Genomic DNA, 17,696 nt, shown 5'->3' with positions numbered 1-17,696 from the left:
CTCCCCCGAGGGCCGTGATTGCCGGTAGGAAGGATGGCAAAATTAGGAATGCTGGCACACAAGCACAACTACTGCCTGATTTGCCAGACAGGTCTCACCCCTGCCTCAGACTGCGGCTTAGAGGGGGGCAGCCCCGCCAAGGGTTGGACAGACGGAGCCAGCACCCATGCATGCACAAGGGCACGGGGCAGACACGACTTCTGCATTCCCTGCTTTGATCTCAGTTTTATCAGGCTATTTTTCAGGTGTCTCGCTATTCCCTTCAGATAAAACTTTTCTTGGTTAATTCCAAATATGATCAAATTCTACAGAGGAAGGAGAGAAATAATCTTTGCTCTGCTAATGCAATGCCAGGTTTTAATTCTTGCCCATACATCTTCATTTATTAAAGTCCTTTTTCTTTCCGAGGCAGAAGATGTTCCTGACTGAATTCATAAATCAAGCCAGGATAAGTGGGTGGTAAAATCCACAAGCAGTTATACACCGATGCCAGTGAAACAGCCCTGTGGCTCCCTCTGAGCTGGATTTTCAGGCGTCATCTGGCCAGCCGCACACTGCACTCTCCAGATGTCTCCTGTGGATGCTGAGCTGTCTGTGGTTTCACTGCTGGGTATATACACCAAAAACCAGACCAAAACTCAGGGGTTTGCAAATTCAGTTCCCACTTGTGAGCATCTAGAACCACGTAACACCACCTTCGGCATCCAAGTGCTCACTCTAGCAATGCCGGCGGGGAAGGATTGCCTCCCCTGCCCCAAATCTGGTGCCCAGATGCCGCAACCCCCCTGTCTTGCTAGAAGTCAGAGAAATGCATCAGAGAAAACAGGAGGGACAGGCTGTTTGGGGGATTTTTAGGCGAGAACAGTGCAGATGAGGTGTAGGAGAGCACAACTTGGGGCCAGGCAGGAGGCAGCAGCAGGGGCTGGGAAAAAATTACAACATGGGCACCTATTCTCCCTACAGAGCAGCAAAATCCAGGATCACGAGGCAGGGAATGGGAGGGAGAAAGAATTTAGGGCCAGGGTGCAGGGAAGCACTGCGGGAGGAGTGGGCAGGCAAAGGCAGGCATGCACCAGGGGGGATGCTGGAGTAAGGGGGACACATCCCAAAATGACAACTGAGTTGCAGCCCATGAGTCAAATCCTGAAGTCCGCAAACGTCCTCACGAGAAGGTGGGGATTGTTAAAATATTGGCTCCCACACCACCGCCCCAACTCTCACAAATCTCTGTGGACAATAGCCCCCTCGCGATAGAGTTGTGAGGCAGAGGGCTTTAGTCATTTTTGTTTTGTTACCTAGAATCTCAAGACATGCCTCATCATAAACTATGCACATACGGAATGAGCTGACGGAAGGTTACTGATGTTAATCACAAGCTGTGTGGAGACAGAGAAGAAAGCGATGAAAACCTGAAACGCGTACAAGCCGCAGGATTCCTCAGAACTGCCTGTCTCGCTGCCATCCCACATCCCATGCTCTCTCATTTACATCTTTTTCAGGTAAAAACCAAATCCTTTTTTATGTTGGCTAAGCGCACAGACACAGCAACACCGCTCTGCTCTCCTGGGGTGTCCTGCTTCTTCCATCACCTGCTGCGCAGGGGCCCCACTCTGCCTTTGTGCAGCTCCCAGCACGAAGGAGCACTATTCTTGGTGCGCAGGCACTACGGCAATGAGCAGGCTCAGTACCAGCTGGCTTTTCACTAATATTAGTGAAAAATAGTGCATTAAATCCGTACTTACATTAATATTGACCAGCAATGTAAAACTGCTGCCATGGGCCAGCCAAGCTTGATTTACATGGCTGTACTGGCATGACGGCTAATTTAGGGTTTTGATAGGGTGATACAATGATGCCAGACCAGTTTGCACCTCTGTCTTTTCCTGTTACACCTCCTTCTGGGTGCAATCATATTATCTCTGTCAGCTGAAGCCTCATGGGATGGCCCCATCTGTGTTTACCTTACCTATTTGGATAGACTTAGCACCCAAGTTAGTGCCAGACCATGAGTCCTCCAAGTCGCAAAACCAAAGATCTTTGCTAAAATTCCTGTGATTGACTCCCCTTCACTGACCTCAGGGCCAAATTCTCCTTTCTTGAAAGTCTAAGATAGTTTTCCTGCTGCTCTTGATTTGCATGGACATAACCTGAGGACAGAGCTTAATTCACCGTGCACTGACTACACCACCTTTGATCGTTCAGCCAAACTCTAGCGCATGTTCAAAAGGAAGAGAAACAAGAAAATATTCAGAAACGGGTTAAAAAAAAAAACCCAAACAAAACCCCAAATGGGGGTGGGGGAAAGAGTGGCTATCCATCACCATTACTGTGTAACGCAAGAGATGTGAAAGCACTGAATTATCAATTGCTAGACATGGAGAATAACACACACAAAAAAAAGCCGTGCAAAACCCGCGAGCCCGTTTGAGCCCAGGTGAGTGTTTCAGCCAGAAGTATTTGCTAACTGGTTTGATGTGGGCTGAAATGGGTCAGGGAGGGCTCACCTGAGCTGCTACAGCAGCAGGGAGCTGCATCACCCCACTGCCAACCAGAGACAGGCAGGTGAGGTGGGACCGAGGCCAACTTCTTGGCAGCTGTAGGTGGCCCAAGTGGCCATGGGGCTGCAGTCCCAGCAGGTCAGCCCTGTCCTTCTGCTATTGCAGGTGTGTTCAGTGCAGGCAGACACTTCACACGCCGGTGCTTTGCCAGTCGGTGAAGGCGAATCGGCCAGGCTCCTGGGAGCAATCTTGGGAGTTGGCAAATACAGTGTTAGCATCTCAGTGGGACCTCTTCCATCAGGTTCTTGGGATAGATGATGGATTTCATGATTAATAATATGCCCCTTCTCATCATCCTTCAGAGCATAAATCTTGCTTGCAGTGGAGCGAAAGGCTGAAGAGAACAACGGCTGCATACAAATGCCTTTAGGCTGGACAGGGGCATTTCAAAGCTGTGGCTCAGCTTGAAACGGTTAATGGTGGCCAAGGAGAAGAAATATGTTCTCTTTTGTTCTGTCATTGTGGGGGAAAAGAAAAATGAATAATCTATTTCCCTTCCTAACTGGGCAGCCTTTGGAAGCCTGCTTTAGCAGGTAGTCCTGAAGCCCAGCTCTTAGCTTACCTGACTGCCCCAGGCTTGAATTTTTACAGTCATCTCCCATGCCTGAGCTTATAGGAGGGGTCCTGACCCCCCACCACCCAGCGTGGGAAATGACTAGATTGGGTCAAAGTCCTCTTTTTATTTTTCATCTGGCTGGAAACTAGATCATGGGGGAAAGGTGTAAAGCCAGGTTTCTTGCCAGTATTGCACTGGATTGCAGCTGGATCTGAAAGGATTTCTTCCTTGGTCCCAACAGCTGAAAATATCTGCAAGAACCTTCCCTTTGTCCCAGAACACTCTCCCCCCTTCATCCATCATTGCAGACATGGCCCTGCTCGTTGCTGCCATCCCTTTAATTTTGCAAGCCCTTTTGTCCCTCATCAAGTTATGCATAATTTCTTCGATCAGAAGCATCAGCTGGCAAGAGTGACCCAGCCAGAGATGGACCTCCACATCTCAGTTCTTGCACTCCTCAAACCAAGCTTCCTTCTCTTAATTGTTTCCTTAACCGTTTAATTCATTAAAGGGATGACCTAATTGCAGATAGTGTTTATTCACTGTCACCCTTCTGCCAAATGAAAAGAGACAGTCATTGATCATGTCCGGTACCTTTGGCCTTCACCGAAATGCCTGAAAGGCAAAGAGGTCGCGGTGGCAGGGAAAGGTCTGCACGGAGGAGGCATCACAGCCCCCTCTCGCCAGCAGCCCGCCCCCGAAACCAGGTACTTACAATGTCCCTGGCGTTAGTTAAAAGGCTTCAGCTTTGCTATGATGTGAGTTGTTTGATACTTGCAGCTTTTTGACGTCTAAAGAGTCATTATCCGCTGTCAGCTTCTATTTTCCTGATTGTCACCTCAGTGCCACAGTTGGGGACAATTTGCAGCTGTTGTAACTCACTGAAAGGCACCAAAGCAAGGCTGGGACCAAGCTCATCTCTGCTTCTCTTCCTCTCCAGCACACTCCTGATTCCTTTAAGGTAAGAGGGACTGTGCCATGTAAAGAAAACATCATCTTCCTGCGCCTGGGCTCCAGCGCAAGTTCAATCTTGCTCCTCAGTGAATGCATGCCAGCAACTCCTGCTGTTCGCAGCCACCAGTGAAGTTGCTGTGAGCCCTGCCTTGAGGTCTAGCCAGAGCAAGACTCAACCCTTTCAGCTTAGATTTTTTTTCCTCGCTGTGTTTTACGTCCGTAAGGAGAGAAAGTGCATCAGACAGCCAGAAGAACTCTGGATGTTGGGGGGGTCCAAACCATCACATATCTTGTTTTGCAGTATTGCATCTCCTCCAACTCAGTCCACAGAAATTTGAGCTTACGGCACCAGCAATTCCAGAGTTGGCCCAATAGCAACAGTCATGTTACACTGAGCAGGACGGTGTGGACACTCTTCTTGCAAAACAAGACTTGTCCAAAGCAGGGGATTGGGTTGCACCCAGAGCAATGACACAACACCTTTTCCAGCTGCTGTACCACAGCAAACCACATTAACAGCAGGAGGGATGATGTTCGCTGTAGACCAGGAGAGCCGATGATGGTCGTTAAGGCTGGTCACACTTTACTTCTAGTGACATCCCAAGGACCGTTGGTTTGTGCAGAGTGACTCTGGATTGTCTCAAGGAGAAAGCACAGTTTGGCCTCCTGTGATAAGGAGCAGCCCCCTATTTTTCAGGCATACCTGGGTTGAGAGAAAGATGAGTCGGTCCGGCTGAAAACCTGCCGCGTCCTCTGCTCAATCTATTTAACCAGAGACTCTGCTCTAATCTAAATTAGGAGTGTGCCTCATTTTTAAATTTATATTAAAAATTTGGCATAAACAATTCCCTGCCTTTTTTATGTTATTTTAGCAACAGAAACGACATATTTCTCACAGATCATGCTGCCACTTTGTAATCCTTTCTGTATTTTCATAGCGCAGTCAGTCATTTATTTGCCAGTCATTAGCAACCGGCAGAGAATAAAACCAGTCAATACTATTTAGATAAGGCATGGTTGATTATAAAGTGCTGGCAGAATCCTTCCACCAGCTGTGCTTTGAAATTAGTCACCAGTACAACCTGGCAGATGCAGGTTGATAACTCACCCGCCAAAGGTCTCCGGTACTATGGCCCTCTTGGTGAGAGTTATCTTGCTCGGACAGACGGGATGGTAGCAAAGCTCCAAACAGGCTGCTGAAGAGTAAAACCGGCATTGACATTGGATGCAAAACCTCTTATAAAAGCCAAAAGTGCCTGGCTATGCTGGCGATTTGCTGGGAGGAGGAAAGAAAGGATTCATTTTTCTTTTTAATTTTAATTCAGACAAGTTTAGTACATTTGAGGCGGTCTGAATGAAATGCCTCAACACGCAAAGCACAGCAACACCCTGCTCACGTAGGCCTGCTCGGAGGGCAGGAAATATGCCCATGGCTCAGAGATAGGGAGGGAAATTGCAGACGAGGCTGAGTGCGATCGAACATGGATCACGACAGATAAGACAGAGCATATCTCAAGGGGAAGTCTGACTACAGAAGGACTGACAGGCTCCAGCAGCCTGGGTTTCATTCCTATTTCAGCATTCAGGATGTCAAAGACCCTACTTCATGCTGTATGCTGAAATGCTCCTTCATGTGCTTCAGAGATGTGATTTCCCAAGGCTTTACCCAGATTTCATTCCTCCTCTTCTGTCACTGTGTACAAATCACCTGCATTTTCTCCATGAAGTAAGAATATTACTCCTACCACACACATATATATAAACCCTCAGCGCTGGCAAAAGTTAGCTGACTCATATACCATCTGCCTAATCTACATTGTGGCTGTCGAGTATTACACATGGCTGATATCTGTGACACTGAGTCCTTACCCAGGTTTCATGGGGGTATTGCTTGGCATGGCCCAGCACCATCATCCTGGCTGTGCCACTGATGGACGGTGTGTTAACGTGTTTGATGGTCCATCACGGCCTGGTTTGTGTGATCTGTTCATTCCTCTTTGCCCCAAGAGAGCCACACTGAAACAAAATCTTCTTTCAAAGTGGTCCCTCTTGGAGAGGGTAATGACAAGAAGGCTGGCAGCGCACAGAGCAAGCTGCACATTTTCTGGAGACGCATTGTCAACGAGAGCCACCTGATTGTCCATCTAGCACAGCTTTTACCAGCAACCCCCCCACCTGACTAAGGGAAAGGAGACTTATGTCAAAGAGACACAAAATCAATGCACCAGAACTTACCCTTTTCATAAAAAGCAACTGTTCCTGCAAGACTTTGACAAAACCGATGGAAACTCCATGGTCCTGGCACCAAACACATGCATTGTGATGGGACTTTCAAGTACCTCTGCCGTGCAGGAAAGGTGTGAGAAAGGAAGCACTGGGTTAGTTTTACAGGCGGAAAACTTGGGGAATCACAGCCTACCTCACATCAAACAAAGTTGTAATGTTAAAATTAGGAACTGAACCAAGGTCTGTGGAGTCCTAAGTTGACTCCGTAAGCACAAGCCCATCTTTTCTTCACGGAGAGTGCATGATAGGACAGAGTCATCCCTTCCTCATCAGTTCCCCTGTTTTTATGGACTATATTGCATTAAATTAAATGTGTTTGCAAAACAAGAATTCCTTCTGAAATGCACATTTATTCATTCACTGGAGCGTGACCATTACTGTCTGCTTAGTAAATAAAATCAGCTTGATTCTTTTTAAATTAGAAAACAAATCAGTCATTAGCCTAATGGAAAGCTTTTTCAATCTCATGGGTAAATGTTGCACACATTTCTAAAATGTTTTCTTTATTTTTTCATGGCAAATTAATAGCAGCCAAGTCCTGCTCCCCTGCTGTAAGTCCAGAGAGGAATCAGAAAGAAATTCAGACACTTCTGGGTTTTTGCACGTTTGGTGCCATTCTTTCCTGCAAGGAGTTAATCTTCAGTGCTTTATCAAGACCAGTTTCCTTTGAAATCAAGGGAAAGAGGATCCCTGGCTTGATCAGCAGATAGATCATGCTTTTCAGCATCCTTTGTGTCTTTCCGACCACTTGTCACTTGTGGTCAGAGCATCAAATGGGCCATCGAAAAAAATGGGTGATTAGCAAGGTATAACCCTTCATCATGGGCTGCGAACGTGATTTCACACTGAAATCAGCACTGATTTGTCTGGCTTCTGTTCAGTCTTGATGTAGGAGTAAGCTCCAGGGCTAGCCTGGACATGCCGGCGGAGCAGCCCCCATGTCCCAGGGGGCTGAAGCCTCTGTGTCCCCGAGGGGACAGTGCTGCCACCCGGGAGATGAGCTGGGGGCTGAGACACCAGCCCGGCCAGGTGGGCTTGGGCAGGCTTTTCACAGCAGGGGAGGGACCTAGGAGTTATCATCATAGCAACAGCCAGATTACTCGGGGAAAAAAAAAAAGACTTTTTAAGACCCAGAAAATATGCAAACAATTTTGGGGTTTGCTTCATTCGATGCATAAATTGTATACTTTGTCCAAAATGTTTTATCAGAGGAAAGTGAAGACGATCTCTGCAGCGTAAGCCTGAAGACCACGGCAGATGACTAGAGCATGGTAACTCTACACAATACACGCTGACCTGACTTTGAGTCAGAGAAAAGAACAGAGAAATTTCACTGAGTACACAAAGAGCTTATAGTTTGCACTAAAACTCTTCCTCTGTGGTAAAAGATGATGCTTTTGTTAGCACAATATTAATGTTTATAAAGCATCTTGGCATGAAATGCTGTTGGCTTTTCTTTCCAGCATGTTATAAAATCATCACGGAAAGAAAAACAGAGTATCCCTAATGCACCAGATTATTGCTACACTGGTGTCTCCTGATACTGCACCAGATTAACGTGACAGAGCAATAAAACTCTGGATCTTCATTTATCACACCTCTTTAGCTCTCTCCCATGCTCAGAGAGGTTTGAGATGAATATTAGCTTTTTCCCTGAAGAGAAAATAAGAAGTTACCCAGAAATCATCGATATTTCAACTCTGCCAATTTTTACTCGTGTTGGTCTTGTGAGTATTATTCCCTCCTTCTGTGTTCTCACCTAATCCACTGAGAAGGTTTTTTATTTTCTTTGGGTTTGGAGTTTATTCTTCCATCTGCTTCTCATTATATTGCTTAATCTCTAGGTGCGTGACTTATTCTAGCAACGTGTTTTTATTTTTGTGTTACAGTAACACTCACACAGTCCCCGTGGGTCTGATACGCCTCAGTCTGAAAGATGTCTGAAAGGGGTGTCCGATCCTGGGGTGAAATGTCTGGAGGGACATTTTGAGCTTGCTGTCTACCCTCTGTCCTCAAACCGCCACTCTGAGTCCACAGATGGCTTTGTCTGACTCCAGATTCCTCCGTCTCTATTCTGAGCAGCCTTCTGGCAAACCGGTATCCACCTCACAACCTCTCTGCATCATACATAGGTCTCTGCCCCCCCATAAACTTATTTTAAAATATAAAAGGCTAAGTATGAGACTGTTGTTCCTTGCACATTTTAATTCCGTTGGGGGTGCTGCCACTCCCAAGCGCATCAAAGGTTCCTGTTGGACTGCTGGTTTCGAGGCTGTTGTGTGCATTTGCTTCAAGTTTATCAGGAATCCTTCATAATCCCCAAGTGAAATGATTTCTCTTACAAATGAAGACTGAGAAACCCAGGCAGCTCTTCTCTCAGGCAGCCTTAGGAAAACGCTAGTGAGGACTGGCAGCAATGACACCCTTCCCCTCTGGTCCCCGATGCATAGGCTATCTCCAGGACTGCCAGCTCTGATTTATACGGAGCTCCAAGCACATAGGTAGGAGCCAGCAAATTATAAGGGGTTGGTTTTTTTTTTGGTGCTGACTTTCAGCCCTGAATGCCGTGTGACAGAGGTCAGTACCGTTCTTCCCAGTTTTACAGGTACAGAAACTGATGTATAAGGGGTGAAGTGACTTAGGCAGAGTCTCACAGCCTCACGGGCAAATTCCTGAATCTCGCCCTGGCATTTCAGCTATTCTCCGCTCATAACTGTGTCTTGCTACTTCCATAGCAAATACTAATATAGCATATAGCTGGTGAGAGCAACCAGCCTTGTTCAGCTTTGCTGCTATTGTGAAAAACCCTCTGGTTTCTTCATTCTGCTAATTTTCCCTGTGCTTAAGAGCTCAGCTGCTCCAGAGGATCAGGCCAATGGCATAGATGTACTCAGCAACACACTTTGACTCGAATTCTGCATCCCTGCACTGCTGCAAAGCTACTGATGCTGCGCACACAGGGCACCCTCCCTCTGTGAGAGCATTAATTATTACTGCTGCTTGCAAAATGATCTGTGAACTAAAATGGGTTTTTCTAATTCTGTCACTGGAGAAGAACTTCTGGCTAATCAACTGGAGGCAGATGGAGTTGGCAGAGATGACATAAAGGCCTGCACTAATTACTCCACGTGTCTCAAGAACTGATAAGAGAGTTGATTTATGCCTGGAACAGTCTGATAATTCCGGAAATAATAGATATTGCATGACTTAATTAATCAATGTAAACCTGGTTGTGCTGTGATTTTGAATTAACGGCTGTGGTATAGCGCAGGTGTATGGAAGGTGAGCTACAGCCTGCTACTGCGAGAAGCCTAAGTGTACCTACTAATGGCCCAAGCCAGGGACCGGGCTCTGGATACATCCTGCAATTGTCTCTCATTGTATCTGGTGAGTTCGTGCGCTCTTGTGCTTGGGGAATGTGAGTGAGGCCACGTATGATGGCACGAAGAAGGAACATGGTGCATACGTACACAGCAACAGTGGGTAGGAACAAGAACTTATTTAGGAATCGGTCCATCCTATGAGTTCACGCTAAATAGTTGCATCAGGAGTAAGTAGTTTTAAGGCCTGAGTGGTTTTAGCTCAGGCTATCACCCTGCCTGGTGTCCTTGGTCCTCAGGGCTGATGGTCATGCGGCAGGTCTGGTCTCCCCCTGCACAGCTGAAAGGGGACGCCCTTGGGGGGGAGCGAAGGCTCTGCCCACCCCCAGACACAGGTCCTGCTGGCTGGAGTCAGCCTACAGGACAAACCATGTTTTACTCTGGCTGCTGTCCTGCTTTCTCCATTCTTCATACGCAGACGGTTGCAGGTCTATGGTCTACCACGGGACCTCCCTGTAGTAAGCCCTACCTCTCACCCCAGGCTGATTTTTTGGACATAACACAATTTTGCTGTTTGTATTTGCAGATGCACAGTGTTTTCCTGGACCAGCCTGCGAGGATGGACAGGTTTCACTCTGTTTTCAGCCTCCCGGGAGCTTGTTTTCATTCCTCCACTGTGGTTGTTGAAGAGAAGATAGATGTATGGGCTGGTTGAGACCCACCCATGGTAGGCCAGAATATATATCACTGAACAGAAACACATGCTTTTCCCAGCTAAGATAGACGTCAGTTAGAAATATCTCAGGTATGATCACAAATCCAAAAAGGAGGTTGCCTGCTAGGGCTGATAGAAAGACGGATAGATGCAGGGTCAGTTTTAGCCTGTCAAGAAGCCCAATGACAAGTTCTCTGGGCAGGGATTTAACTTCTCCTCCTGCAGAGCATTTTAAGAAGTATTTGCATACCATAGGGCCACATGCCTTAACAAATTAGACCTGCTTTTAGCCCCTTATGGCATGGGTGACCTAACACGTGAGTAGATTTTGAGTGGTGCATGTCAGGACATGTTTTGGACTGGGAATGACAATCTCCTGAGAAGGACAGTTAAGAGAAGCAACAGGTCTCTGTTCCCAGGCAGTCCTGAAGGCCTCGGTCAAAAGGACTCATGGAAACAAGCTGCCGTGGACTGGCTGATAACGGTAACTTGGCTTTGAAACAACATCTTCAGGCTCCTCCGCGGAACTTGCTGAGCTTTTGCAGAGCTGTAAGGGTGAAAGGACTGCAACCTGGACCTCACTTTTGAAGGCTGCCACCCCCAAAATCTTCAGTAATTTCAACACGGGGTCTCTCCCTCTAATCACTCTTGTCCACCCTTCTCTGGGTTGCACTCCAGGGAGGAACCATGTCAGCATCATGCTCTGTTTAGAGTTATTTGAATAATCTGCCTTCCTTGTACAAATGCCAGGCTGATATTTACTGCTGGTGCCGGGGCTCAGCCACGTCCCTTAGAGACGCTGTAGAAGGTCACCAAAGGTTGGAAGGACAGCTGAGATGCCCTCTCCTTTTGTATCCCCTGCCCTGCTTGCTATTATATACAAATAAATTTGCTTACAGAAGGACTGTTTGACCTGTGTGGGTGGCAGTGGTGGTGGAAAGCAATTTCTAAAGAGAATAAATGGTTTCTGCCTGGATTAAAACAAATATCTAATTTGCTTTCTTCCTTGTCCTGTATAAAGAGTCCTCACTTTACAGTGCAAGTAGCTTGGATCAGAGAAGAGGCAGGAATCGGGTCTGGGTGCTGTTCCTTGCTCCCCCCATCCTGCTATATGGACTCACATTAGTCATTTGATCCCCATTTATCTCCTGAGCTCCCAAGCACCATGAGGTGCAGTGACTTTCCTTCTGGTGTCTGAGCAGGGCAGAGCCCCACAGGTCCCTGTACTTGGCCCTACCACACTAAACTATATTGCACCTATGATGATTTAAGCATCGAAGACTCAGCTGTATCTTTTTTGTGCGGTGCCTGACAGTGCTTGGCAAAGCCACGAAATGGATAGTCAGAGGGGGATTGAACTTGTTTTAATTTCTGAAAATACAGTTTATATTCACGTCCATACTTACATTCAGAACCAATAAATATACACAACAGCTTTCCAGGACTTCACGATCATCATCACTTACATAATAATAATGTGGTTACATTACATTTTATATGCAGTTTGGTTTAGAATGTGAAAGTATTATGAATACATTGAATCCTTTCAACAATGTTTTCCTAGTCTTGTTTTTATTCTTTCTTACTGTGTTTGAAAGATTCCCGAGTACTATGAATCTCTTATATGGGTTAATGACAGTAAAACAATGCAAATGGACTCCACAGCACTTTATAACCATGGCTCATACACAATTCTAAGATCAGTGCTGTGGCCTTTTTTGTATGAAACTTCCTCTTAAGAAATAGTGTTTTTCTTTTAAGAGATCCCCTTGAAGACTTCCAAAGGTATTATCTGAGCTGTTTTCTGCTGTGAGCTGATCCCAACAGTGCAAAGCAGCCATAAACTCAGCTTAATAAGGTAGTTAAAACAGGTTTAGTGTTGTTTTGCATCACTAGAGCAGTACAAAGCCGGCAGTGTGTACCAGTAAATCAGTTCTCCAGAGTACAGAAAGTGGTAGCACACGTCCGACTTCGCTAAAACACCGTAAGAGCTTCACACAGCCCAGTATAGCCTATAACACTTTTAGATGGGAAAGGGAGGGGAGTGACGACAAGTCTATGTACATTTATTTGAGCGTGTGGGTCTCCAGATTTTAGCTTTGCTATGAATTCATCCCTCTTTTAAGTTCCCAAGTTCTCCAGGTCTACAAGTGCTTTGCAGTACCAAACCATGCCCTTAGACCTTGCTAGTCTGCATATGTCCATTGAATTCAATATTTCTCTGGGTTAACATTGATTCCTGCAAGCGGCTGCTGTTCTCTTGCCTGTGTTCAATGGGGTCACCATCCTCTACACCATTGCCCTTCCGGAGGCAAAGGACTTTCTGAAAACTCTGCTTGAAGTTGTCAGAAAGAAATCCATAAAGAATGGGGTTGGCACAGCTGTTTGCATAGGACAGGACCACCACAAAGAAGTACACCCCTACCAACACAGGGTCTTCTGGCAGTATAAATATTAAATTGACAATGTTCATCATGTAAAATGGGAGCCAGCAAAACACAAAGACCACCACAATGATCACCACCATCCTGGTCACCTTCCTCTCTGATCTCCTGCGCCTCGTAGACCCAACTCGGATCCCCGAAGATTTGACCTTAATCACGATCAGCAAGTAGCAGAGACAGATCACCAACAAAGGACCAAAAAAACCAAGGACCGAGGTGTAAATGATGAACGCTGCTGACCAGATGTTGACGGGCTCTGGCCAGTTCATGTTGCAGGTGTGAAAGTCTTCCTGCACATCCGAAAAGATGATGACTGGAAGCACCACCAAGAATGAGAATGTCCAGACAGTCACGCTGATGAGCTTGGCCACCCTGGGACGTCTCCACTTGGTTGATTTAATGGGATGAACTACTGCCAGGTAGCGGTCCATGCTCATCACAGTCAAACAAAAAATACTAGTGAATTGGTTAATACCGTCTACAGTCATAACGAGCCTGCACAAAAAGGAGCCAAAAGGCCAATAGGAGATGGCGTTCTGGGTGGCCAGGAAGGGCAGGCCCAGCATGAAGAGCACGTCGGCAACAGCTAAATTCAAGATGTATATGTTGGTGACGGTTTTCATCTTGGCATAGCGCAAAACCACATAAATGACCAATGTGTTGCCACTGAGTCCGACTGCACATACAAGGAGGTAACAGATGGGAATCAGGACTTTGTGGATGTATTTGAATGAGGGCTGCTCTGAGAGCGTCCCATTCTCTGTCACATTTGTCAGCAGTGAGGAATTCACATCGCTAGAACTAGCTTCTGTGCTAAATGTGTTGGAAAAGTATAAAGGATCCATAACTTTTATGCCTCAGTTTTTCTTTTAAGGCTAAGAGAGATTAAACTTCATGGGCATCTTGTTCCTAGAAAGAAAAAAAAAAAAAAGGAAGAAAAAGAGAGAAAGAAAGAGTGAATTCAAAGTAGACTAAGTTTTACACATCATTTAGTTTTCTCTTTATAGCCAGAATTTGTGTTTGAATTATGCAGTCAGCACATGTGATGAGATCAATGCCTGAACAGAGGAACTGCACAATGAGGGAGCCCAAGTGCTCATCCCGGTAGATGGTGGTATCTGTTTAATTTTCACAAGCTCCACGCAGCGGGATCAGGGCTGGAGGCAACTGTGAAGATGGGAGGCTGCACGGCAGTAACACGGCGTGCATCCCACTGGGAAACGCAGGCGAGAGGAGAGAGGGTGATGGCCATCACACTGCACAGTCAGAGGCAGAAGCTTTCCTGCAGTGGAGGGGTCTGAATGGCCTGGCCTGTGGGCCGTTGGGGTCCAAAGCCTGCTGGTAACAAGGCCAGTCCTTCCTCTGCTGATGAGAAATGTTAATTCTTGCATGCCTCCTGTGCCGCTTGGCAAGCAAACTGCACCGTTTGACTGTCTCACTCTCCGTAACCTGTCGTACACACATTTTCCTCTTCTGTGAAATCAAGGAGCAGGGGGGATAATATCCTCTACTTCCCAACTTGCACAAAAATACACAAATCCAGAACCCACCTTTCCTCCTAGCTTTCTGTCTAAAAAATGATACAGAAAACACTAGAAGGCAATTTTGAAAGACTCTGACCAAACAGCGCATACAAATCAGAGTGAAAGCAGAGCCCTGGCATTAGTGCCGAAAGCTTTAAAGTCCAATTTGGTGCAATTCTGCCGTGGCTTAGCGCAGGGTGCCTGGAGAGGCTCAGGGACTGACTCAGCCTCGCCTCGCTCCCGTACAAGCTCTGGGTGCTTTCAGAATCCAGAACCAAAGATAGCTCCCGGCTCTTCCTATCTGAAGCTCCACAGCGATGTTTCACAGGTCTCCCTGTTTACATAGAAACAGTCTCAGTTTGATATATTCAAACACCACTTACTGCCTGGCAGAACCAATTGAGAACCCCCAGGGAACATCGGCAGCTGTGTAGGTGGGGAAACAAAACCCTAGAAAAAAAATCAATGAACTCCAAGATGGAAAGGACTGTGTCTGAGAACACTTTTCCATCGGGTCACGCCGTGGGCATGCAGATGTGAAGACTGCAATGGAAAGGAACAAGCTGTTTCTTTTCCACCTCTCAAGACTATTCTTCTGTCAGTGTTTCTGAATCCCTCTCCTCTCACCCTGGTGTGTGCTTTTTGTCTAAGACCTTTCTTCTGCAAGAAATCCAAACTGCAGTGGGCAGCTTCAGGACACAGACAGCTGAACAGATTTGGTGATAGAACACGTTTTATTAGACAATCTGAAAAGGCTCGAAAATTTCCAACGCTCTGTTTCTGTGGCATGCTTGATTCACATGAATATTTTCTCATTCTTTGTCTGAACATGGTCTAAGTAGGTGTTTATAAAGCTTTCAGCTATATAAACTTTAAAGCATCTGCTATGAAAGAGTGGAGATTCAAAACACCAATCTGGCCCAAGATCTCTCCCAAGTCTGGCCAGCAGACAGTGGTGAAGGCACTCAAGGAGGATGCACCCAGCAACTTTTGTTCCTATCGCCTGATGGTTGGGTTTCCATAATAATCTGGGGGCATGAATCTGGATTCAAAACCACTCAGCCCATATTGCACCCATGCCTTTCAAGCACAAGCAAAATTTTGTATCATGTAAGCATGCAAAAGACTTCTTGTCTCCAAGAGGAATGCAAACACCTCCACGGGCTGGTTACTCTGCTCTCTTTTTGGGTGAGAAAAACTGCAGTGAGTGAGAGTAGACATCCTTCCAGCTACCAGTAGTAATCATAAATATGCTGTTCTGATTTGGAAATGTGCAGATGGGAAGTAGGTGTCTCACATGTAGCTCCGTGGCTGGGAGGAGATGTACCAGAGAAATCAGAAACCCGGGGTGGCTGGGATGGTAAAGCTGAGAGAGCTGCCAAAGCTCAAACAAATGCTGGTTTGAAGATGGAGAAGAGAAAGGGACAGGGAGCATCTGCAGGCTCTGAATATGCTACCGTGGTGTTTGGGGTTTAGGCATTGCATGCAGCCACGGGCGCAGCGCAAGAGTCACAGAATCACAGAATCACTAAGGTTGGAAAAGACCTGTAAGATCATCAAGCCCAACCACCAACCCAACCCCCCCATGCCCACTAAACCATGTCCCGCAGTGCCACGTCCACACGTTCCTTGAACACCTCCAGTGATGGTGACTCCACCACCTCCCTGGGCAGCCTCTTCCAGTGCTTCACCACTCACTCAGCAAAGAAATTTTTCCTAAAATTTCCTAGGTCAGTTTAGCCTATAAAAATTAGTCGTTGCAGTCCCTGACAGAACACTGCAGGGAGAGGTCAGCTGAGACCATGCTCCTTCTGAATTAAATAGGACTGGATTAGTGCTTATGTAAGAAAAGGCAAACTCCAGTCCTGGCCAAAGAGTGGACTTTTAAATCCTGTTCTGCCACTCATTTTAGAATATGAAGTCATATTAAACCTCAGATTATTTGTGGGGGAAATCTGGGAGAAGCCAAAGCAGCACCACATTCCTCTTGGGCTGTGAGGGTTTTGATCTTTGGAAGCTTGTGTTTTCTTGCAACCCAGATGCTGTGTGACCCAGCTGGTTGGCCAGTATCTTTGAGGGGAAGAACATAAACGAAATGGGTGGTGGAATGGGGCAGTCGGTGTTTATAAACTCATATTCATGGAACTGTGTCTTTGGGACGGAGTATGGTGCTGAGATTGGGAAGGCACTTCTCCCCAGACTACTTCAGCAACATCCAGTCTGGGCCAAAAAGCAAAAATATTTTATTCTGGGACTGCAAAAATAGGAGGACAGTAAAAAGAACCAGTGCTGCCACTCAGTAGGGGAAGGTCAGGAAACGCAGTCACGTGTGGCTCTCTTCCTAGTGCTATAAAAAATGAGGATGGACAACTTCCTCCTGAAGTTACCTCCTTTTTCCCCCACAGTACATATCCTTGAAATAGTTGACTATAGAAATTACACAGTAAGTTCAAGCCTGTTGCTCTTTCCACCACATTTAGAGTTCAAGCCTTGGAACGAGCAGTGAGAAAGAGGAGTTCCTTTATTTGGGTACTCTCAAATTTCTTCTCACCCTGAAGATAACCTACAGCACAAAATCCCTGCTTGCCAAGGGCCTCAGGCTTTTCCAGCCATCTATTGCTGGCATTCCTGATGCACCCAAAGGATTTTCTTGAGGGACCTTTTTGTTCTTCCATGGAGGAGGACAAGTTTTCCAGCCTCCTTCAACAGCAGCTGTGACGGTCTCCTCCTGCTGCTGTGCTGTCCCCAGGAGTCAATGATATGTCAGCAGTTTGTCAGTCTGCTGCTTTAATATTTTGGGGCTCTTCTCTTGGGTTTGGGTGAATATTAACCTTTACTTTCAGGTTTTTTGTTCCATTTGATGAATTTTGCACCTTTCCCTTCCATAGCGGGTGGATTCAGCAGGAAATGCATTTGCTAAGGCTCTCACACAAAGCCTTTAGTGTCTTCCTTTGGCGACAGCCTGCACGTTGGCAGCACCAGCAAGGGGTTGCCATCATCTGAACGTTTCCCATACACTGCCTGGGGATATGATGTGCTTAGAGTCAACCAGATCTAAAAACCAAGTCCAGGTCTCCAGCGTCCCCATTCAGTGCTTGATCCACTAAGCCACTGAAACGACATTGCCTTTGCCTTGTAGCCACTGGTATTTTGGGAGCCATTATGGCATAGCACAACAAAAAAACCTGAACGGCTGCACAAGCATGTTTTGCTGGCTGTCTTTGATGAGCATAGATGATTTTCCCCTCTGTTTCCCTCTGCTATCTAGCTGATAGCTTGCCCCTCACCACCACAATTTTTGTCTGAACTTACATTGCCAGTACAGCCGTTAATGACCATG

General features: G+C 46.4%; 1 protein-coding gene across 1 annotated transcript; it reads right to left on the bottom strand.

Annotated features, from left to right (window-relative positions):
- Positions 1–12,565: 12,565 nt before the first annotated feature.
- Positions 12,566–13,678, bottom strand: SSTR5 (somatostatin receptor 5). Its single transcript, XM_009807590.2, has one exon. It carries the CDS (start codon positions 13,676–13,678, stop codon positions 12,566–12,568), a length of 1,113 nt encoding a protein of 370 aa, XP_009805892.1.
- Between the last annotated feature and the right edge of the window lie 4,018 nt (positions 13,679–17,696).

Source organism: Gavia stellata, chromosome 18, assembly GCF_030936135.1.
Source record: "Gavia stellata isolate bGavSte3 chromosome 18, bGavSte3.hap2, whole genome shotgun sequence".
In the NCBI taxonomy this organism is placed as follows: Eukaryota; Metazoa; Chordata; class Aves; order Gaviiformes; family Gaviidae; genus Gavia; species Gavia stellata.
The sequence above is the reverse complement of the archived record's forward strand: the minus strand, read 5'-3'. Positions and strand labels throughout refer to the sequence as shown.

Coding starts and splice junctions, on each gene's coding strand:
- SSTR5 (XM_009807590.2), bottom strand. CDS start 13,678: ATGGATCCTTTATACTTTTCCAACACATTTAGCACAGAAGCTAGTTCT.